Source organism: Chelonia mydas, chromosome 11 (assembly GCF_015237465.2).
Source record: "Chelonia mydas isolate rCheMyd1 chromosome 11, rCheMyd1.pri.v2, whole genome shotgun sequence".
Taxonomy (NCBI): domain Eukaryota; kingdom Metazoa; phylum Chordata; order Testudines; family Cheloniidae; genus Chelonia; species Chelonia mydas.
The window spans coordinates 35,788,156-35,812,796 of NC_051251.2; the positions used below are offsets into that span (position 1 = coordinate 35,788,156).

Here is a 24,641-nt window from a genome sequence, read left to right on the forward strand (position 1 = left end):
TTGGATGTGGCCCAGCTGGCAATGGTCCATAAGGGTAAGTCTACACTGCATTTTAAAACGTGCAGCAGCAAATCTCAGAGCCCACGTCTACAGACTTGGCTCACACTATGGCACAAAAACATTGTGGCTCGGGCTGGAGCTCCAGCTCTGAAACCCACCCCATCCCCTGGCTTCAGAACCTGAGCTCCAGCCCGAATCCAAACATCTGTGCAACAGTTTTTAACACCAGAGCCTTATTCCAAGTCTGTAGACCTGGTCCCGAAGACTCACCGCAGTGAGTTTTAAAACAGAATAGACATAAGGGACTGTCTGCTTTCTGGTGATAACCAGCAAACATCTCACTCTCACCCCTCCCTGCCGTGACGTGCCACTTGAACCAAGAGTTGTGCTAATTCTGCCAGTGCTACACCTATTAGAGATTCCCCATTCCAGGGGGAATCCCTACAGGGTAGATAGGGTAAATTGCTATTCCATTTGCACCCCTTGAGTGGCACAAAGGAAACTGGGGGTAAGAATCTGCCTTAGGGATTTTAAGAATTTTGTCCCTTCCATTACACTTCAGCTTATTCTCATTGTTAGCCAATATGTTTAAATTGTCAATCACTGCTATTAAAATGGTAATTAAGCTAGAGATCAGATTCTCTAAGCCCATCATACATTTTCATGGTCTGCATTTCCCAGACATTTTCTTCATAAGTAAAATGAGTTGTCTTTTATGAATCAAACCTATTCTTACTGCTATTGGCATTTTAAGATTAGTCATTCCTCTGGCCCAATATGTTGCACGTGGGATATCATCTGATTTCGTAACAGAAAGCTTTGTGTCTATACCTGAAGGCCAGTTTTCCTCTTAGCATAGTTTTATTCTGCTAAAGCCATAGTCACTATTCCTTTATGGGTAATTTACTGTGAGACAAAAGGTAAAAAAAAATGACCAGTTACATCTATTAGTATGAAGCACACCAGAAATGCAATTTTACCCCTGAATGCCCACAAAGAATAGATATTTTTGTTTTTCCTTACAGATATGAGTATTCTCTGTTCCCCTTACTCCTATCAGCCTTTAGACCAAAAACAGATATTGGGATATATTGTTTGGGAGATACCAAAGAAGAAAAGTCTGCTAATTCCAAATAGTATTCCAATCTCTTTTGCTTCCATTGGAATTTTCAACTAATAGTTCTTCATCTTGATGATAGAATTTGGATTTTCCCTTAATATTGGGCTGAATTATGCAACCCTTACTCACCCCGATGAGCACTTATTTTTAAAATTATCCTAAATATGACAGTGAGGCTGCTTGGTTGAGTAAGTGCTTGTCAGTATGAGTAAGAGTTGCACAATCTAGCCCTTTGCTCATGTGCTGTTTCACCAATTTATAGCTTTAAAGGGCTGAATTTTGAACACCTTTGTGGCTATCTAAAAATCATCTCAGTACTTTTATTTACTTTGGGATTTAACTTGATTATGTTTGTTATTCAATAGTGAAACTTTAAGTGCAATAGAACATGGATCCATTTACATCACCAGAGAATTCGGCTTAGTAATCCTCTCTCATACACACTCACACAGCTTGATGGTCTCCCTCCACTTCTCAAAATCGAGGTGTAATAGCAGCATGCTGTACTGAGTTCTCATGTTACTAAGATTTAATTACTTTGACAAATTGCAGTGTAGTAGTTGAATAAAGTATCCTATGAAATATCATAAATAATTAATATCAAAACATATGGACAAATACATTTTGTTAATTCAGCGTACTTGTAATTTTTTCATGGTATTTGTTCAGTTATTTGCAAATTTATAAATTTGGTAATCCACAGAGGGTCTTCCAATCATTTGTATGGCTTAACAAGATTCTACTGTACTGTTGCTTTGCTGTTTCTCTAAAGAAATGCATCTTCTAGATGTGTTAGAAAATCTTTTGTTTGTCAAAAACATTATTTTTGCTTCCTTCCATAGTTCTAAAATTATAAGATATTTCTCCTGAAATTATGTTTGTGGTTTCCATGTTATGGTTACATTAATTTCCTTTAAAACACAAAAGTTTATATTATTTTGTACGATTAAATTTAGATTTAAATGGTTTCTTTACGTGGTGAATAAACACATTTTCTCAGTAAATTCACCACACTTCCCCCCAACCCCCACCCCCTTTCTCTTTTTAAACAGGTCATTTTTACTTTTTGGAAGGACAGAATGATGCTCTGCTGTGTGGCAATAGCTCAGATGCAGGGTAAGAAATGTTTCATTATATTTTATTGTCTTTTATGAAAACATTTATATGTACAAGTGTAACTTAGGAAAACTCAAGCGGACAACCCACTGCAGTGTCTTCCACAGTGTTTTATTTCAAATCAACAAAGTTTCTGGAGTATGATACTGGATTTCTGAGTATCAGCATCAACATGACTTGAATTTGCAATGTTCCTATATAAGTGTGTCAGGCTAGCCTCTTTCCCTAAAAGTAGGCATTCAAATACTTCGAGCATAAAATTTGCTGCCATCTGGCTGAGTAGTTCCCTTATTATCAGCCAAGCCAGTGGACACTCTTTTGCAATTTCACAGGAGATGTGCTGACAGCTGACAAGCTTGTGAGAATCAAGAGCGTGAGTGGGAAGGATAGCATATTATACATTTTATCATTAAAGCGTTGATGTGTTCTTAGAAAATAACATACTTTTTTCTTTTCTGATTTGTTTTATCTTAGTTAACCTTACAGCATCCTTTATTGGATTGTTTTGTGGAGTAAAATTTTAGCTGATAATAATTTCATCTTGAGTAAGTGACTGAATGTTGGCAACTCATATCCTGAACATTTCTGTGATGTATAGTAGTGTGTAATGATTTGGAGTATCTATTTAAAATAGCATTTCTTTTTCTTTTGTAGTCAATGTCCAGAAGGATATATATGTGTAAAAGCTGGTAGAAACCCCAACTATGGCTACACGAGCTTTGACACATTCAGCTGGGCGTTTTTGTCACTCTTTCGACTGATGACTCAGGACTTTTGGGAGAATCTTTATCAGCTGGTGAGGATCCACTAAAATAAACACTATTGCTACTACTACAACTACAACATAGCGTTTACACAGTGCTTTACATCCACATGTCTCTGAGAATGCTTGGGGCAGGAACTGTCTTGGTGTTTTGTGTTTCTCTACTACCTAGCACAATGGGGTCCTGGTGGATGACTGAGGCTCTTAGATTATACTTCAGTATACATAAATAATAAGAATAATTGTGAATAATCAAGAATAACTGTATTAAGGTGGGTAAATGAACCCAAATTGGTAACATATCTTGCATAAACACAATCAGTGAATACCAGAGTCATGTTTGGCTCCGAGTCCAGTGTTCTGTATGTTACTAGACCACACTTCCTCCTTAAGGGGCACATCTTGCCTCTAACCTCCTTGGGTGTGGAAGGATAAGGTGTGACCAGTGGCCCTTCTGCTATGTAGATCTACAGGATAAAACCCCATTTTAGGGGGAGAGCTGTGGCAGCTGACACTACTACAGCCTCTAGTTTGTAGTAGAAATTGTGAAGCAGCTGAGCTGCAGAATCTTATTTACCTTGAACCCAGTAGAGATTCTTCTGCAAGGCCCATTTAACTCTAGTTTTGCACTTGTGAGCAGAATATGACCCACAATATTTTTATATGGAAAAACTATATGAATTATCAAAAACCAGTTGTGTTGACACAAGAGCTCTTATTATACTAGAATTGTGCATTAATAAATTATAATGTATAGAGACTATGTAGTAACTTTAAAAAATGATAAAACTATTTATTTCTTTTTTCCCCAGACGCTACGTGCTGCTGGCAAAACATACATGATATTTTTTGTTCTGGTAATTTTCCTGGGTTCTTTCTATCTGATTAACTTGATCCTGGCTGTTGTTGCTATGGCCTATGAAGAACAGAATCAAGCAACCATGGAAGAAGCAGAGCAGAAGGAGGCAGAATTTCAGCAGATGCTTGAACAGTTGAAAAAACAACAAGAAGAAGCTCAGGTACCTTTGTAATCCAAAATTGCTCCTTTAGTGCAAGATTGTGCACTGGTCCTTTTCAGCCACACAGGAGAATAAACCCTGCCCCCCTTCACAGTAGTAAATTACTTCCCCCACACAAACACAGCCCCCGAACAAGGGTGAGAAATAGAGAAATAATGACTGTTCTACTCCTTACTCAGGCCTAAATGATCAGTTTAGTCTGTTGATTAGTAAGAAATCTGGTAAAGAACACTGAGCTGAGACACTGGCGATTGAAGTCTCAGGTGGAGATGTGAAAAAAACACAGGTGCTGCTACATGAATTATTTACATCTACATAACTTTTCATTACATTTCTTGAATGTAACTCAGGACAGGTACTTTGCTGTGAAAATGGCAAGACTGAGCAGAAAATTACAATAGAGATTCAGGCTGAAAGAAAACTTACATATTTTGTGGGCAGTGCTCCCCACTAGAGTAGTGTTGCATCACTTGGAAACAGACTGAAAAAAAGGCACACGTTTTACATGGTGAGAGTAATTAGCCATTGGAACAGTTTAGCAGGGATCATATTGGATTCTCCATCACTGACAATTTTATAATCGAGACTTGATGTCTTGATTCAAGAAATTATTTTGGGGAAGTTCTATGGCCTGTGTTATATAGGAGGTCAGACTAGATGATCACAGTGGTCTCTTCTAGCCTTAGAATCCATGAACCTTTGGGTCCTACTTTGAAGCCTCTTTCCTCTTTTTGAAACCCCTCACACTTCCTAATGGACTAGTTGGTTGACTGGACAGTGGCTAACTAAAGGTGGAGTTGATCTGTATCTTCCTGGTAAGTGTCTGGCTAAAGACCAGCTGACCTGTGCCTTCTAGCAACATCTGGTGCTGACTTCAGCCTTAAAAAAAAACATTATTTAGTCAAATTCTCTACAAATGTTAGAGACTACAAGCAGTACCAGGGCTATTGCCGAACATAGTTTAACTCAATTCTATGAAGACCACTGACTGGAATGATGTCACTGGACATAGCTAGTCCATTAAGGAGTTGGAAACTATCCATATATGCATAGGACCCAGCAAAGGTGGTTTAAGGAAATGTTATCTCCTGTTACTGCGGATTTTTTTTCTCTTAAATTTTCTTTTCTCTACACTCTTTCTTTGACTACATTCCCTGAACTTTGTATAGTTTGTCTGCTGGTTAAGATTCATTGCACAAATGCTATATTGTTCCCTCTTCTTTAATCCAACAAAGACATGATTGTTCACCTGTTGCTCCAGTGATGCAGTTTTCTTCTGGACTGTTCTATTCCCTGTCAGGTTCAGGGCAAGAATACAGGGCCATTTTTGATCTGGACTGCAGTGGAGTGGTGAATTATTGTTCCTTGCACATTGACAAAAAGGTGCTTTGTGCAATATGCTGTGCTTTACGAAGTGGGTTCAGTGCTTCGCTTACACAAATATCACATTCACTCACTTTAAAAAAATAAATTTAAAAATGTTAGTGTACATTTTAATTGTGTGTCATTTTGTGACACAACAGGCAGCAGCAGCAGCTGCAGTAGCAGCTGATTCAAGAGAGTTCAGCGGAGTAGGTGGGGTAGGAGGATTCTCTGAAAGTTCTTCTGAAGCATCGAAGTTGAGTTCAAAGAGTGCTAAAGAGAGAAGGAACAGAAGGAAGAAGAGAAAACAGAAGGAACAGTCTGAAGGAGAGGAGAAAGATGAGGAAGATTTTCACAAATCTGAATCAGAAGATAGCATGAGAAGGAAAGGTTTCCGATTCTCCATTGAAGGGAACAGGCTGACATATGAAAAGAGGTTCTCTTCTCCACATCAGGTACAGTGGTATTATCCATTAAACTGTGTCTTTATTGCATCATCATCATCGGTTTGTCATGAGAGTGCAGTAATGGTAAGGACACAAGGTGAACATCCTTATTCCTGCAGAAGGTGTCACAGGATCTTTAATGTAATTTCAAATGGTCAGGACTTTTTGTTAAACGCTTGCAGTGAAATATGAAGCTGTTAGAATTAGAGAGATTTTGTTTTTCATTGCAAATTAAAAAAATGAACCCACCTGAAGGAAAAATGTGCCACTTCTCACGTTTCTTTCATGAAAATGGGCCCATATACTTGTGAAAATGGGTGCATTCAGTGTGAATAGTGGTTTCAAGATTTTGCATGTTCATAATCTGAAATATCACATTTCCAATGACAAAGCAGCCATTTAATGAACTTCACAAAAAACTAAATTTGAGGGACACAGAGTCACTGCACATGGCAAAAATTTTCATGTGAAATTTTTCATGTTAAAGTGTTCATTAGTTTCAAGACCTTGGTTTTATGTCTCAAAAAAGATCACAGTGCCAATAGCAAAAGTCCCACTTGCCTCTCTCCTGTGGCATTGCACAGTGGTGACTGAGAGAGAAGAGTGCCATCTACAGAATCCACAGCACACTTCCTTCAGCAGCTGTCTTTTCTGCAGAGGTCTTGGATCCCAACACTGACCTAGCTCAAACGTGTTTAGTATGTGAGATCCCATAGGATAATCACACAACGTTGTATCACTCCAGCAGTATAGCCTATGTCTCCACTTATGGCGTTATGTAGAGTACAGACATCGCATGCTCCCCAGCACAGGTATAAATAGCAGTGTAGATGATGAGGTATTGCTTAGATGAATAGAGTCAAGACATGCCAGAGCTTTACGGTATATACTCTACATACAAACAAAAAAAACCTCTGAGAACTGCTTGCAGGATTGGGGCCTAAATGAATAATATCTAGGAAAATATTTACATTTTTTAAACTAACTCATATTTGTTTGCTGTCTGTCAGTACAAAGTAGGGCCCAAAACATTTGCATAAAAAATTATGTAGCCAAGCATACAGACCAACACAAAGCAGCAATAAATAAGAGTCTAGCTTCAGTTTTATTAATTTATGAACCGCGTGCAATAAAATATGCAGAGAGTTAGAGGAAGCAATTTCATTAAACAGCGTCTTTTACTGTAATTAAACTGGTTGATTTTATTTTTCTAAGTGGCAAAGTAACTATGGCAGTGGAAATCACTTGTGTGCTCTTTCCTATTAATTTTACTCCCAAGCCACCTAAAAGCGTGTGTGTGTGCACGCTCATGTGTGTAATAGTCTCTTTCTTTGTCTATGACATAAATCTTTAGAACATATTAACTTTGTATTTATTTTTTAAGAATTTTCAGCTAATAATTATATAATTTTCTTTTTGTACAGTCTTTGCTGAGCATTCGTGGCTCCCTGTTTTCCCCAAGGCGCAGCAGCAGAACGAGTCTTTTCAGCTTCAGAGGTCGAGCAAAGGATGTAGGATCAGAAAATGACTTTGCTGATGATGAACATAGCACTTTTGAAGACAATGAGAGTAGAAGAGGTTCTCTCTTTGTTCCACATAGACATGGTGAACGGCGCAACAGTAACATTAGTCAGGCCAGTAGGTCATCCAGAATGGTACCAGCGCTTCCAGCAAATGGGAAGATGCACAGCACTGTAGATTGCAATGGGGTGGTTTCTTTAGTTGGTGGACCTCCGGCTCTCACGTCACCTACTGGACAGCTTCTCCCAGAGGTGATCATTGCCAGCAGTAGCTGTTTTATGAATTTAAGGAAGTTTCTAATAGTTCAGGCAAGGTGGCCTCTTCTTACTACACAGGCCTGTGTTTCTACAAAATGAAATCACTTGGGAATGATTTTTTGGTTGGTCAAACTGAGATTTGTCTCGCAATCTCTAATTAAATACCTGAAAATACTTGTTAATACACTAGGTATTAACAAGATAAAATAGTAAATAATGTAATAAGCAAAATGTATGGCTTTATTATATATCCAGGCAGGCAGTACATTTCCCCCGAAGATTTAATTGGGAAGTTCTGCATTCCTATATCAGATGGATGTCAAAAATTACAAAAATGATAAATGGGTTATATATAATTAATGGAATAAAGTAAGCCATGGTATAACTCCCGTTAACTCTACATACCCCTGTCAATAGATTACTGTGTTTAACTTGAATGGGTTGTGATAGCACTACTCTCAGTCAATTCAAGATTCTAACAGGTTAATTTTTTGTATAAATTTCAGTGTGATTAGACATTTCTTGTCCTTTGATTTTGGTTTGAAAATTTAGATATAGGCTTACTGTATAGATATTCAGTCTAAATGAAGAAGCAACCCAAGAAAATGCACATACCCCATTTGTGCACACAGCTGCCTGTCCACGTAGGCTGTGCGAATACAGATTTATGAAAAGATATGCCACATATTTAGAAAGATATTTATAATAAAGCTCACTGCCAAATTCTGTGGATCTTTTTTGAAATTTTCAAATAGTTAAATCCAATGTGAGAAAGACATTCAAATTGAATTTCTGGGCCCGGAATCAGCAAAGTATATAAGTACATGCCTAACTTTAAGCACACAAGTAGTCCCATTGAAGTCCATATGGCTATTCACATGCTTAAAGTTAGGCTTGTGCTTAAATTTTTAACTGAATTGGGACCTAAATGAAATCAGTATACAGGGGATATGAACCTACATGTCCCTCATTTTTCTAGAAACTCACTATATTTTTATAGAATCCATACAGTGTTTGCTTATTAAATCAACACACATGGTGATAGTCTATTTTATCAGCATTTTATTTTCAGGGTACCACAACAGAAACAGAATTAAGAAAGAGACGGACAAGTTCTTACCACGTTTCTATGGATTTCCTGTCAGAGCCCAGTGCAAGACAAAGAGCAATGAGTATAGCCAGCATACTCACAAACACAATGGAAGGTATGTAGCATTGTATGTCTGATATGACTAAGTATAAATAATATAAATAACTGGACAGAGAAAAACTCTGTTCCCCTGGACGTGTATATGGGACGGGATGGCCTTGTGGCTAAAGCAGAGTATGGTGAGTTAGGAGACTAGGCTTCTACTCCTGGCTCTGTCACAGATTTCCTGTTTGACTTAGCTATGTCAGTCAGGGCGTGAAGAGGTGTGATCCATGACTGACATAATTGTGCTGGCAGATGTCCTTAGTGTAGATGAAGCTATACTGGCAAAGCTGGTGACTGGTATAGCTTGTTTTGCTCATGGTAGTGATTGTATTATATCAGTACAAAGTGTCCACATCAGGAGTGTATTGACATTATAGTATACCATTTTTCCTGTACCAGTAGGGTGCTCTTGGTATAGACATGGCCTAGGGCTGTGTTAATGCTAGATTTTTTACGTAAAATTTCCCATCATTACTCTCACAAATGCAATTCAACTGGAAGGCAGCCACTGGTATTCTAGCTGCCAAATAACCCAACCCTGCTCAGATCAGATCTATTTTCACTGCCTACACTAATATTCCCACCATTTCTACCTCTTGTGGAGTCACAGTGATAATATCACCAGCTGGTCCTAAGAACTTCTTGCCTTCAGGAGCAGAAGCTGTCTTTCTGCAGAGGTCTTGGATCGCAACACTGACTCAGCTCAAACATGCTTCATATGTGAGATCAGATTGGATAACATACAACACAAGGTCGTATCACTACAACAATATAGGCTATGTCTAGACTTACAGCACTATGTAGAGTACAGACACCGCATGCTTCCCAGCACAGGTATAAATAGCAGTCGATGATGAGGCATTGCTTAGATGAGTAGAGTCAAGACATGCCAGAACTTTATGGTATATACTCTACATACTATCTACATGCCCCAAAGGTGCCTCTCACCATCTACACTGCTAAATTCCTGACCTCAACTAGATCAGGAGTTTAACTGCCATATGAGGAGAGATTAATAAGTCTGAGACTTTTCAGCTTGGAAAAGAGATGACTAAGGGGAAGATATGATATAGGTGTATAAAATCATGACTGGTGTGGAGAAAAGTAAATGAGGAAGTGTTATTTACTCCTTCTTATAACACAAGAACTAGGGTCCACCAAATAAAATGAATAGGCAGCATGTTTAAAACAAACGAAAGTATTTCTTCACACAACACACAGTCAACCTGTGGAACTCCTTGCCAGAGGATGTTGTGAAGGCCAAGACTATAACTAACAGGGTTCAAAAAAGAACTAGATAAGTTCATGGAGGATAGGTCCATCAGTGACTATTAGCCATGATGTGCAGGGATGGTGTCCCCAGCCTCTGTTTGCCAGAAGCTGGGAATGGGCGACAGGGGATGGTTCACTTGACGATGACCTGTTCTGTTCATTTTCTCTGGGTCACCTGACATTGGCCATTATTGGAAGACAGGATACTGGGCTCGATGGACCTTTGGTCTGACCCAGTATGGCTGCTCTTATGTTCTCACTTCCAGAAGTTGTTGTTGTTATGTCTCATATATATATAGGACTGACAAACATATCTTTTGAGAGAGAGAAGAAAATAATTAATGCTTACCTGTTTTGTTTTTCTTCTAAACATAATGCCTGGCTATCCTAACCCACCCTGGAATCACTGTCTAGAATCACAGGTCTAAGAAGGAAATGTATATAATTAAGTTGAAACATATTTGGTTCTACAGCACAAGAGGATTACTGTTTAGATTATTAACCAGCTCTTTCAGTGTTTCTACACCTGATGTAAGCCATTCTCAGAAGGAGCTAGTAGGTGGGCCCTTCTACCACCTATTGTAAATCACCTTGAATTACACGTGTTTTCTGTGGCAGCGGACCCAGCCCCATGCATAGATTTTCGAGGTGTACTGTTTCTGAAGAAATAAATGTACAAATAGGGTTCACTTTTTTTTCCAGTGGTAAATTATAATAAATCCCATCGAGTGGGTTTAAGCCTGGAGATGTAAGTCTGGTAACTCAGGCCAAAATGGGCATGACCCAGAGTTTTGTGCTCCTGGACCATAATTCAGTGTTAGGAGTCATCTGGCATTTTGTTTGGAACAAGAATCTCAAATTATTAAGTCCCATGGGCAAGATGCAATTTGAACTATACTACTCTTCCACATACACCAGGATTCTGCTATGCTATCCTTTGAATTAAAGCTGTGTTTTGCTTCCTATTTAGAATCTGGTTTGTGAATGGCTATTTTATTAATTGAATAGTTAGGATTCTTTTAACACCAGTTTTAGAATTTATTGGTCCAAGTTCCTCTTTTTAATTATTTAACTTTTGCTGTGGCTGGACATCAGTCTGGGTCTCAAGGGCTCTGTTTCATCATGCCATTTCTGTCACCTAAACATTGAGAAGAATGCTTAGGCCTTAAAACAAAACCCACTTGATACATATAATAAAGAGCTGTCTTTTTGAATTTGTTTTACACTTTTCCCTCTAGAACTTGAAGAATCCAGGCAGAAATGCCCACCATGCTGGTATAAATTTGCTAACACATGCTTGATCTGGGATTGCTGCACTCCATGGTTAAGAGTAAAACATATTGTAAATTTGATTGTGATGGATCCATTTGTCGATCTTGCTATTACTATCTGCATTGTTTTAAACACATTGTTTATGGCCATGGAGCATTATCCAATGACGGAACAGTTTAGTCACGTGCTTTCAGTAGGAAATCTGGTAAGTCTTTCATAATGTATTATGTGACATACAAATACATTTCTCTTGAAAAGAATTATTGAGTGTCCTTACACATCTTACAAAGATATTTTGTCCAGTCTATGATATGCTCACGGGCAGCTCTGTTTAACTATGCATGTTTAAGATACACTGTTTATCTTTTCTTTAATGCGGTGTTTGTAAGGGACCTCAAAAGCATATCTCCAGTTTTGCCTATACAGACTGCTAATAAAAAAGTTTAATTCCCCTTCAAAAAAATTCTCCTAGGTGTAGAACAAATAAGGAGCAGACACCAGAAGTCCTGTAAAATTATCTGATATTTTGAATGGCTCTCTGAATTGTCATTGATCTCATTTACAGAAAGACATGCTCTCAGAAATGGTAATCAGAGTGACAGAATACAGAGGATCACTCTTGTCGATAAATTGAAATGTGGTTACAAAATACACACCCTATGCCTTATTTGTGAGGTACTTCCTTGTTCAATAGAACCCAGATTTGGGGTTAGAATGTGCCTGGGTGGGTGAGGAAGGGCAGAAGAAACTACCCCCATCTTGTACTCTCCTACACTAGAGGCAGACACAATTCAAAGGGACAGTTATGATCATCTCTGACCACCTATATAACACAGCCAGGGTATTTCAGCCAGTGATTCCTGCATCTAGTGCAATAACTTGTAGCTGAATTAGATCTTTTTGAAAGACAATCAGTCTTGATTTAAAGACCCCATTGGTAAGCTGTTTCACCATATTTCTAGTTTGAATTTTTCTACATTCACCTTCTAGCCGTTGGATCTTGTCACATCTTTGTCTGCTTGGTTACAGAGCCCTTTACTATCAGATAATTATAGACCATGACTGAGTTGCAGTTGCAGTCCTTGTACTCTTCTAAGTATAGAAACTGCTTTCTGCTAACTCTTCCTGATGAGCTAGCAACCCCAAAGGATGGAACAGGAAGAGGGCCATGGTTCTGACCGCTGTGCACTGGACAGCAATGTGTACAGATGCACAGGGGAGAACATAGTCCACCTTGGAAGAAGATGGTGCCGTGGGTTGCTAGTGCCTTCTGGAGATCATTCAGGAGAAAGGTTGCTCCACACCATCCTCCATATAGTCTATGTCAAAATGGAAAAATCTGGTCTCAAATAAGTTTAGCCTTATCTCAAGAAATTGAGCAAAGATGGCATGTGAGAAGGAAGGAACAAGTAGAATGGGTTCTTTGTCACAATCTCCATACATGCTTATTAGCAGTTTGAAGAGAAGACCTATTTCCCTTCTTTGCTGGTTCCCATTAAGCAATTAAATGTTGTGAGGCATAGTTTAGCTACACTTCTGAATTTGATTGCTAAATCAGTGCACAGAAATATTTAGAATCTATGTAGATTTATCATAGAAAGCCCTTCTATTCTGGTAAGAGTCACCGGATACATATAACTTGTTAAAAATTGTCACTGTTATTTTTATCTAAAATGTTCTTCAATATTATTTGTGTAACAGATTATCTTTTACCTTTAGGTCTTTACTGGCATCTTCACAGCAGAAATGTTTCTCAAGATAGTTGCCATGGATCCTTATTATTATTTCCAAGAAGGCTGGAATATTTTTGATGGTTTTATTGTGAGCCTTAGTTTAATGGAGCTTGGTCTTGCAAATGTGGAAGGATTATCTGTTCTCAGATCATTCAGATTGGTAAGTACACTAGTAAATGCAGGCTTTTACATTATATATTTACTTTATACACACAAGTATACTGCTTCATTTTTAATTTTCTCTTTGTATATTATAAAGCTGGTGTACATGAATTTTCTCCAAAGGGAGTATTCTACAGTGGATCCTCATTACCAAGTCAAAAGTTCATTGCATAATTTTTTAAAAGCTACTAAATTGCCTAGCGACTAGTTGCATGCATCTACTGTAGGTCGTGCATCTTCGTCACAATGCATTAGTAGTCTGACTTTCTTCTTTGAGTGATTGTCCACACAGATTCCACTCTTGGTGTGTGAGATTGGAATCTTTTTAATATCAGTGTTTGCTGGGACTGCACATGTGCCCTGAGTGCCCTCTCACTCCCCAGAGCTGAAGGCATAAAGGGTGGGGCAGCCACAACCACACTCCGTTCCTTCTTATCACCGATGCCTCCGAAATCGAACCTTATAGTATCTGTGAGACAGAACCCTGTAGTATCTGCATTCCTTGCTCTTAGTGTGTAGCTAGCTTAGTTCTCCTACAGTTTGTGAAGTTTGTTAGTTTTAGCTTAGTATTGGTAAGTTTTCTTTGCCAGTTGGCTGAGTTGTGTTCTGTATAAGAACATTTTCCCAGTAAAGACTCCCTATTCCTGGGTTCTCCTCCCCCATAGATTAGCCAAAATGAGGAAAAGGACAAATATCGTGGGCATAATTACTCCACAGAAAGTCACCAGCTCTGGCCATTTCATCCTCCTCCTCAGATGAGGCAGTTAATCTTCCATCCACTGCTTCAATGAATGAGCTAATGCAGGGGTGGCCAACCTGTGGCTCCGGAGCCACATGCAGCTCTTCAGAAGTTAATATGCAGCTCCTAGTATAGGCACCGACTTCGGGGCTGGAGCTACAGGCACCAACTTCCAAGGTGCCAGGTGGTGCTCACTGCTCAACCCCTGGCTCTGCCACAGACCCTGCCCCCACACCACCCCTTCCCGCCCCCTCCCCTGAGCCTGCCGTGCCCTCGCTACTCCCACCTCCTCCCCAGAGCCTTCTGCATGCTACGAAACAGCTGATCAGCAGGTGCGGGGAGGGAGGAGGAGGCACTGATCGTCGGGGCTGCCAGTGGGTGGGAGGCTCTACAAGCAGTGTGAGGGGAATCATAGAATCATGGAATCATAGAATATCAGGGTTGGAAGGGACCTCAGGAGGTCATCTAGTCCAACCCCCTGCTCAAAGCAGGACCAATCCCCAATCAAATCATCCCAGCCAGGGCTTTGTCAAGCCTGACCTTAAAAACTTCCAAGGAAGGAGATTCTACCATCTCCCTAGGTAACGCATTCCAGTGTTTCACCACCCTCTTAGTGAAAAAGTTTTTCCTAATATCCAACCTAAACCTCCCCCACTGCAACTTGAGACCATTACTCCTTGTCCTGTCCTCTTCTACCACTGAGAATAGTCTAGAACCATCCTCTCTGGAACCACCTCTCAGGTAGTTGAAAGCAGCTATCAAATCCCCCCTCATTCTTCTCTTCCGCAGACTAAACAATCCCAGTTCCCTCAGCCTCTCCTCATAAGTCATGTGTTCCAGACCCCTAATCATTTTTGTTGCCCTTCGCTGGACTCTCTCCAATTTATCCACGTCCTTCTTGTAGTGTGGGGCCCAAAACTGGACAAAGTACTCCAGATGAGGCCTCACCAATGTCGAATAGAGGGGAACGATCACGTCCCTCGATCTGCTCGCTATGCCCCTACTTATACATCCCAAAATGCCATTGGCCTTCTTGGCAACAAGGGCACACTGCTGACTCATATCCAGCTTCTCATCCACTGTAACCCCTAGGTCCTTTTCCGCAGAACTGCTGCCTAGCCATTTGGTCCCTAGTCTGTAGCTGTGCATTGGGTTCTTCCGTCCTAAGTGCAGGACCCTGCACTTATCCTTATTGAACCGCATCAGGTTTCTTTTGGCCCAATCCTCCAATTTGTCTAGGTCCCTCTGTATCCTATCCCTGCCCTCCAGCGTATCTACCACTCCTCCCAGTTTAGTATCATCCGCAAATTTGCTGAGAGTGCAATCCACACCATCCTCCAGATCATTTATGAAGATATTAAACAAAACCAGCCCCAGGACCGACCCCTGGGGCACTCCACTTGATACCGGCTGCCAACTAGACATGGAGCCATTGATCACTACCCGTTGAGCCCGACAATCTAGCCAACTTTCTACCCACCTTATGTACATTCATCCAGCCCATACTTCTTTAACTTGCTGACAGGAATACTGTGGGAGACCGTGTCAAAAGCTTTGCTAAAGTCAAGAAACAATACATCCACTGCTTTCCCTTCATCCACAGAATCAGTAATCTCATCATAGAAGGCTATTAGATTAGTCAGGCATGACCTACCCTTGGTGAATCCATGCTGACTGTTCCTGATCACTTTCCTCTCGTGTAAGTGCTTCAGAATTGATTCCTTGAGGACCTGCTCCATGATTTTTCCGGGGACTGAGGTGAGGCTGACTGGCCTGTAGTTCCCAGGATCCTCCTTCCCTTTTTTAAAGATTGGCACTACATTAGCCTTTTTCCAGTCATCTGGGACTTCCCCCGTTCGCCACGAGTTTTCAAAGATAATGGCCAATGGCTCTGCAATCACATCCGCCAATTCCTTTAGCACTCTCGGATGCAACTCGTCCGGCCCCATAGACTTGTGCACGTCCAGCTTTTCTAAATAGTCCCTAACCACCTCTTTCTCCACAGAGGGCTGGCCATCTACTCCCCATGTTGTGATGCCCAGCGCAGCAGTCTGGGAGCTGTCCTTGTTAGTGAAGACAGGCAAAAAAAAAGCATTGAGCATATTAGCTTTTTCCACATCCTCTGTCACTAGGTTGCCTCCCTCATTCAGTAAGGGGCCCACACTTTCCTTGGCTTTCTTCTTGTTGCCAACATACCTGAAGAAACCCTTCTTGTTACTCTTGACATCTCTTGCTAGCTGCAGCTCCAGGTGCGATTTGGCCCTCCTGATTTCATTCCTACTGAATGAATGGGAGCTGATGCGGGGCTGCTGATGTATTACTGTGGCTCTCTGGCAATGTACATTGGTAAATTTTGGCTCCTTCTCAGGCTCAGGTTGGCCACCCCTGAGTTAAAGGCTTTCCAGGACTTGTTAAAATAATGGCAGAGATGCTAGATTCTTCCTGGATGCCATCCAAAAGAAATAACATAAGCAGCTGGATAGCCCGCAATGGAGTAACTAACCATATTCTTAGAATCATAGAATATCAGGGTTCGAAGGGACCTCAGGAGGTCATCTAGTCCAACCCCCTGCTCAAAGCAGGACCGATACCCGACTTAATCATCCCAGCCAGGGCTTTGTCAAGCCTGACCTTAAAAACTTCTAGGGAAGGAGATTCCACCACCTCCCTAGGTAACGCATTCCAGTGTTTCACCACCCTCTTAGTGAAAAAGTTGTTCCTAATATCCAACCTAAACCTCCCCCACTGCAACTTGAGACCATTACTCCTTGTTCTGTCATCTGCTACCACTGAGAACAGTCTAGAGCCATCCTCTTTGGAACCCCCTTTCAGGTAGCTGAAAGCAGCTATCAAATCCCCCCTCATTCTTCTCTTCTGAAGACTAAACATCCCCAGTTCCCTCAGCCTCTCCTCATAACTCATGTGTTCCAGTCCCCTAATCATTTTTGTTGCCCTCTGCTGGACTCTTTTCAATTTTTCCACATCCTTCTTGTAGTGTGGGGCCCAAAACTGGACAAAGTACTCCAGATGAGGCCTCACCAATGTCGAATAGAGGGGAACGATCACGTCCCTCGATCTGGTGGCAATGCCCCTACTTACACATCCCAAAATGTCATTGGCCTTCTTGGCAACAAGGGCACACTGTTGACTCATATCCAGCTTCTCGTCCACTGTAAGCCCTAGGTCCTTTTCTGCAGAACTGCTGCCGAGCCATTCGGTCCCTAGTTTGTAGCGGTGCATGGGATTCTTCCGTCCTAAGTGCAGGACTCTGCACTTGTCCTTGTTGAACCTCATCAGATTTCTTTTGGCCCAATGCTCCAATTTGTCTAGGTCCCTCTGTATCCTATTCCTACCCTCCAGTGTATCTACCACTCCTCCCGGTTTAGTGTCATCTGCAAACTTGCTGAGGGTGCAATCCACACCATCCTCCAGATCATTTATGAAGATATTGAACAAAACCGGCCCCAGGACCGACCCCTGGGGCACTCCACTTGATACCGGCTGCCAACTAGACATGGAGCCATTGATCACTACCCGTTGAGCCCGACAATCTAGCTAGCTTTCTATCCACCTTATAGTCCATTCATCCAGCCCATACTTCTTTAACTTGCTGGCAAGAATACTGTGGGAGACCGTGTCAAAAGCTTTGCTAAAGTCAAGGAACAACATGTCCATTGCTTTCCCTTCATCCACAGAGCCAGTTATCTCATCATAGAAGGTAATTAGATTAGTCAGGCATGACTTGCCCTTGGTGAATCTATGCTGACTGTTCCTGATGACTTTCCTGTCCTCTAAGTGCTTCAGAATTGATTCCTTGAGGACCTGCTCCATGATTTTTCCAGGGACTGAGGTGAGGCTGACTGTCCTGTAGTTCCAAGGATCCTCCTTCTTCCCTTTTTTAAAAATGGGCACTACATTAGCCTTTTTCCAGTCATCTGGGTCCTCCCCCGATCGCCATGAGTTTTCAAAGATAATGGCCAATGGCTCTGCAATCACATCCGCCAACTCCTTTAGCACTCTCGGATGCAACGCATCCGGACCCATGGACTTGTGCTCGTCCAGCTTTTCTAAATAGTCCCGAACCACTTCTTTCTCCACAGAGGGCTGGTCACCTTCTCCCCATGCTGTGCTGCCCAGTGCAGTAGTCTGGGAGCTGACCTTGTTCGTGAAGACAGAGGCAAAAAAAGCATTGAGTACATTAGCTTCTTCCACATCCTCTGTCACTAGGTTGCCTCCCTCATTCAGTAAGGGGCCCACACTTTCCTTGACTTTCTTCTTGTTGCTAACATACCTGCAGAAACCCTTCTTGTTACTCTTAACATCTCTTGCTAGCTGCAACTCCAGGTGTGATTTGGCCTTCCTGATTTCACTCCTGCAAGCCCGAGCAATATTTTTATACTCATCCCTGGTCATTTGTCCAATCTTCCACTTCTTGTAAGCTTCTTTTTTGTATTTAAGAGCAGCAAAGATTTCACTGTTAAGCCAAGCTGGTCGCCTGCCATATTTACTATTCTTTCTACACATCGGGATGGTTTGTCCCTGTAACCTCAATAAGGATTCTTTAAAATACAGCCAGCTCTCCTGGACTCCTTTCCCCCTCATGTTATTCTCCCAGGGGATCTTGCCCATCAGTTCCCTGAGGGAGTCAAAGTATGCTTTTCTGAAGTCCAGGGTTCTTAATAATGGACTACTCAAACCATCCACATTGATCTGGAATACCCTCATCTCCTTAATCACAGTGACACTGAAAAAGGCAGACAGGAGATACCAGGCATCTGCTAAAGGGTTTGAATATTTCCATTAATACCCTCCCAGTACACTTGTAGTACATCCCTTGAGAGGTCAAAGCAGCAGGGAAGGTGTTAGACTCACTGGGGCCCAGGGCAGAAACTAAGGAGTGGACCCCCCACCCTGTCTCACCTGTTCATACATTGGATTTCTGCAATGTTTCTAAAGCCAAAGCCCCGCTGCCAAGGGCTGAAGCCCAAGCCCCCCAGTGCCAGGCCCCTGTGACATGGGGCCCCAGGCAATTGCCCTGCTTCCTACCCCCTAACGCCAGCCTTGCAAAGCTGTAAGGCTAGACCAATCTACCCCTCAGAAGAAAAGACATGAAGGACTTAGATTTCTGTGGATGGACCCCCTCAGATGAGGGTGTCAAATTTTCAGACACCTCTCTCTGCATATCAATTTCTGTTACAGGATAGACTTTCCAATTTAATGAACAGACTTCCGTGCCTAATCAAGAAGGGTCAGCCCAGGGCACCATGCTGGAAGTATCAGCATGGGAAGACCTCCACAAGTTAGAGGTTCGGGAGGACCCAGTGCTACTAAGAGCATCATCCTCTTCCTCCCCGGACGAGGCAGTAGCGGGTTCATCTGCCACATTTCTGACTATGGACAGTAGAGCCCACCAAGAGCTACTCAGAAGGTTAGCACAAAATCTGGGCCTCCAGGCGGAGGAGATGTCAAAAGAAGTGGATCCCATGGTGGACATCCTGACGCCCAGGGGTCCTTTAAGGGTCGCCTTACCCTTGAACAAGATCATCCAGAATATCACAAACTCCCACCTATGGCAAACTCCCAACCTCCATTCCCCCCACGGCCAAGGGGTGGAAAGGAAGTACTTTGTACCATCCAAGGGGTACAAATACCTATTCACGCACCCTCAGCCGGGCACGCTGGTTGTGGCAGTGGCAAACACAAAAGAAAGACCAGGGCAACAGGGTCCTACATCCAAATTTAAGGAGGCAAAAAAGCTGGACCTCTTCGGCCATAAGGTCCACCGGGGGGCTACATCTTCAGATTGCCAATCAACAAGCAGTCCTCAGCCGCTGTAATTTTAACTGTGGGAACACTTTGTCTAAGTTTAAGGAGTTACTCCCAGCTGACTCGCTCTGACTTTGGAGCCATCCTCGAGGAGGGCAAGGCTATTGCAAGGACCTCCTTGCAAGCCGCATTAGACTCAGCAGACTCGGTGACACTAATGATGTCCACCGCTATAGCCATGCAAAGGAGATCGTGGCTGCAAGTTTTGGACCTTCCACATGAGGTCCAACAAACGATTCAGGACTTGCCCTTCGATGGGTTGGGTCTGTTTGCAGAGCAAATGGACTCCAGGCTTCACAGTCTCAAAGACTCAAGAGCAATATTAAAGTCCCTGGGGCTCCATACGCCAGCCCCACCAAGAAAGCATTTTAAGCCTCAGCTCCCGCCATGCTTCTACCCCTCTTAGTTCAGACAAGATTGTAGTAGGAAGCGTGGTCGGAGTAATAGGCGAAGGCCTCCACAGCCATCTTCCAACCAGGGCCAGAGCTCGGTGAGACAGTCTTCAGTTCCCAAACAAAACTTTTGAAGGTGCACCCAGGGGCGACACACCAGTCACAATCCCAGATTCTTCGCCCCGTTTTTGAATCGTCTACCCCATTTTTACCAGGCCTGGGCCCAGATCACCTCAGACCAGTGGGTCTTGCACACAGTAGAATTGGGATATTCTCTCCAATTCTGTTCCCTTCCTTCCTCCCACCCCCCTTTCCCGTTCCTCTTCAGAGACCCTTCTCACAACCAACTTCTCATACAGGAAGTGCAAGTGCTCCTAGAAACCAGAGTGGTAGAGGAGGTCCCTCAGGAGTCCTGGAACAAGGGTTTCCATTCCCGATATTTCCTAATCCCAAAAGCCAAAGGTGGGTTACGAGCAGTTGTGGACCTGCAGAACCTCAACAAATTCATGAAAAAGCTGAAGTTCCGCATGATCTCTCTGGCTTTCATTATTCCCACCCTGGATCTGGGGGACTAGTACACCGCCTTCGACTTGAAGGATGCATACTTCCATGTGTCGATTATGCCATCCCACAGGTGGTTCCTCTGCTTCGTGGTCAACAACTCTCATTATCGGTTCACAGTTCTCCCCTTTGGGCTATCAGCGGCTGCTCGGGTGTTCACCAAAGCATGTCCATTGTTGCTGCCTTCCCAAGTACAAGTTTTCCCGTACCTAGATGACTGGCTTGTCAAGGCTGTACCAAAGCCCGGGTGGAACATCATATGAACCTCATACAACAGACTTTCAAAGAGCTCGGACTAATACTGAATGTGCCTAAATCAGCTCTAACCCCTACGCAGAAAATAGAATTAATCGGAGCTCTCTTAGACTCAGGTCAAGCCAGCCTTCCTTCTGGAGTCCCGTTTTCTGAGTATGGGCACCATCACAGAGGACCTAAGGCAATACCCCACTACTATGGCCCAAGGTTGCGTAAAGCTGCTCGGTCACATGGCCACTTGTACATATGTAGTACAGCATGCAAGACTTCGGCTTCGGCCTCTGCAGGCCTGGCTGGCCTCAGCGTACAGGCCACCCCGAGACCGCCTAGACAAGTTAGTTACACTTCCTCCTCCAGTTATTGAGTCCCTCCTGTGGTGGCTCAACCCACAAGCGGTGTACACAGCAGTGCCTTTCTCCAGGCCCCAACCCTCCATGTCTCTAGTCACGGATGTGTCGGCAATGGGATCGGGGTGTGCTCAGGGCAGAGGTGCACTCAGAGTGAACTCAGGAGGACTCAGGGCCTCTGGTCCCAGGCATAACTTTCGCTGCACATCAACGTCAGGGAGCTAAGAGCAGTCCGCTTTGCTTGTCAGACGTTCCAGGCCCGTCTGGAGGGCAGATGTGTATAGGTTGGGGTGGCCAACCTGTGGCTCCGGAGCCACATGTGGCTCTTCAGAAGTTAATATGTGGCTCCTTGCATAGGTGCTGACTCCGGAGCTGGAGCTACAGCTGCAACTTTCCACTGCTCAACCCCAGGTCCCGCCCCCCACTCCACCCTTACCCCAAGGCCCCCACCCCTTTCTGCCCCCTCTCCGAGCCTGCTGCACCCTTGCTCCTCCCCCCTCCATCCCAGAGCTGTACACTGTGAAACAGCTGATCACAGCGGGCAGGAGGCACGGGGAGGGAGGGGGAAGTGCTGATTGGCAGGGCTGCTGGCGGGTAGGAGGTACTGGAGTTGGAGGTGGGGGAGCTGATGGGGGCTGCTGATGTATTACTGTGGCTCTTTGGCAATGTACATTGGTAAATTCTGGCTCCTTCTCAGGCTCAGGTTGGCCACCCCGGTATAGGTGTTGACCAACAACATGACAGTGATAATCTATATAAACAGACAGGGCGGTGCTCGCGACTCTCCCCTGTGCTGGGAAGCCCTCAAGCTGTGGGATTTCTGCATCGCCCATTCAATACATCTAGAGGAATTGTACCTTCCAGGCTCCCAGAACGAACTGGCCAATCATTTCAGCAGGTCATTTCAAAATCACGAGTGGTCCCTCCGTCCGGATGTTGTGATCAACATCTTTCAACAGTGGAGGTTTCCCTAAATAGATTTGTTTGCAACAAAATATAACAGGAAGTGTCACCAGTTTTGCTCCTTCCTGAATCACAGCCTGGGTTCACTTGCAGATGCTATACTCCTCCCTTGGAAGGGCCATTTACTATACCAGGGGCAGGCAAACTTTTTGGCCTGAGGGCCACATCGGGTTTCGAAAATTGTATGGAGGGCCGGTTAGGGGAGGGGGCGTGGCCCGGCCCCCACACCCCTGCTTCTCGCTCCCTGACAGCTCCCCCTGCCAGGACTCCTGCCCCATCCAACCCCCGCATTCCCTGACGGCCCCCAGAACCCCTGCCTCTGGCTACCCCCCTGCCACCCTATCCAACCCCCCCTTTCCTTCCTTACTGCCCCCTGGGGACCCCTGTCCTATCCAACCACCCCTTCTCCCTGTCCCCTGACTGCCCCCGGAACCTCTGCCCCCCCACCGCCCCATCCAATCCCCCGCTTCCTGATTGCCCCCCCCGGGACCCCTACCCCCATTCAACCCCCTGTTCCCCACCCCCTGACTGCCCCGACCCCTATCCACCCCCCCCGACTATCCCCCGAACTCACCTGCCCTCTGTCCAATCCACCCTGCTCCCTGCCCCCTTACCGTGCGGCACAGAACACAGGGTCAGGCCGGGCTCTGCAGCTGCAATGCCCCAGGAGCTTGCAGCCCGCTGCGCCGCCTGGAGCATTGCGCCGGCGGTGCAGTGAGCTGGGGCTGTGAGGGAAGGGGAACAGCAGGGGAGGGGCCAGTGGCGAGCCTCCTGGGCCGGGGGCTCAGGGACCGAGTACAAGGATCCCATGGGCTGGATGTGGCCCGTGGGCAGTAGTTTGCCCACCTCTGTACTATACACATTCCTGCCCTTCCCGCTTGTATACAAGGTCCTGCTGAAGGTCAGAAGGGAGGGAGGGAGCATCAATTATATTAATAGCACCAGCGGGGCCACGCCAGCACTGGTTCACCACGCTTCTAGACCTGTCAGTGGACATGCCGATAACCCTGCCCCTGTTCCCGGATTTGATCGCAAAGGACCATGACCACCTCCAGCATCCCAATCTGCAGTCTCTCTAGCTTATGGCATGGAAACTCTGTAGCTAAGCCCTTTGGAGCTCACATGCTCAGACCCTGTTAGAGAGGTCTTCCTTGGCAGCGGAAAGCCATCCACCAGGGCTACTTGTCTGGCCGAGTGGAAAAGATTCTTCATTTGGGCATTACAAAATGACATACCACCCTTACAGTCATGAATTCCCTTTATCCTGGACTGTTCGCTGCGTCTAAAACAGCAAGGTCTGTCAGTATTGTCAGTAAAGGTGCACCTGGCCGCTATCTCAGCTTTCCACCCCGGTTCAATTGGTCACTCTGTTTTTGCAAACCCCATGGTGGGCCACTTCCTCAAAGGCATAGAGAGGCTGTACTGTCAAGAAAGACAGCCAATTCCCCGATGGGATCTCAACCTGGTGCTCTCTAAACCAGTGGTGGGCAAACTTTTTGGCCTGAGGGCCACATCGGGTATGGAAATTGTATGGCAAGCCATGAATGATCACAAAATTAACAATTCATGTTCAAATAGGGACAGCATAAGTTTCTTTAAACATCAACATTATTAAAATAATTCTGTTGAACAATGCACTGTTAGAAAATTACATTACTGTTTGTTGATTTTACCACACAATTTTACTCCTGTCTGAACACAAATTTTATGTTAGCAAAAACTTTTCAATGTACTACGCTACATACTTCATGCAGAGATGAAATAACATCATTCCTGCAGCATCCCCGAAGGGCCTCATTTTCAAAAGAGCTGCGATGGCAATGTGTTTTTTTAAATCAGAAAAGACACACTGCGCCAGGCCCACCCACCTCATCAAGCCCTCAACCCTGCTCCCCAGCTGGAGCGCCAGAGCAGGGCAAGTCCCCTGACCCCCCTCCGCAGCGGGAGCGCTGGGTGGGCAGAGTGGGGAAAGCCCCCAACCCCGCTCCCCAGCCAGAGCGCTGGGCAGGTGGAGTGGGGCAAGCCCCTGACCACGCTTCTCGGCTGGAGCGCCAGAGTGGGGCAAGCCCCAGACCTCACTCTCTGGTGGGAGCACTGGGCAAGCAGAGAGGGGCAATGGAACTGGAGGGCTGGATTAAAAAGTCTGACAGAGTAGACGCGGCCCGCGGGCCATAGTTTACCCACCCCTGCTCTAGACTGATGGGACCTCCTTTCGAGCCCTTAGCAACGTGCTCCCTCCTCTACCTTTCCTGGAAAGTAGTGTTCTTGGTGGCTATAACTTCAGCCAGGAGGATGTCTGAGCTTAAGGCCTTAACTTCGG

The 24,641-nt window shown here is 44.2% G+C and overlaps 1 protein-coding gene across 4 annotated transcripts in view; it reads left to right on the plus strand.

Annotated features, from left to right (window-relative positions):
- The window catches only part of LOC102940288 (sodium channel protein type 2 subunit alpha), a 124,267-nt gene that overhangs the window by 40,534 nt on the left and 59,092 nt on the right, over positions 1-24,641 (plus strand). For all 4 annotated transcript variants that reach the window (XM_043525358.1, XM_007056630.4, XM_043525357.1 and 1 more), the window contains exons 8-15: positions 2,173-2,236; positions 2,891-3,032; positions 3,812-4,018; positions 5,542-5,835; positions 7,251-7,598; positions 8,677-8,809; positions 11,310-11,548; positions 13,063-13,236. In XM_043525358.1, coding sequence (XP_043381293.1) covers positions 2,173-2,236; positions 2,891-3,032; positions 3,812-4,018; positions 5,542-5,835; positions 7,251-7,598; positions 8,677-8,809; positions 11,310-11,548; positions 13,063-13,236 — 1,601 coding nt within the window. The remainder of the gene's footprint in view (positions 1-2,172; positions 2,237-2,890; positions 3,033-3,811; positions 4,019-5,541; positions 5,836-7,250; positions 7,599-8,676; positions 8,810-11,309; positions 11,549-13,062; positions 13,237-24,641) is intronic.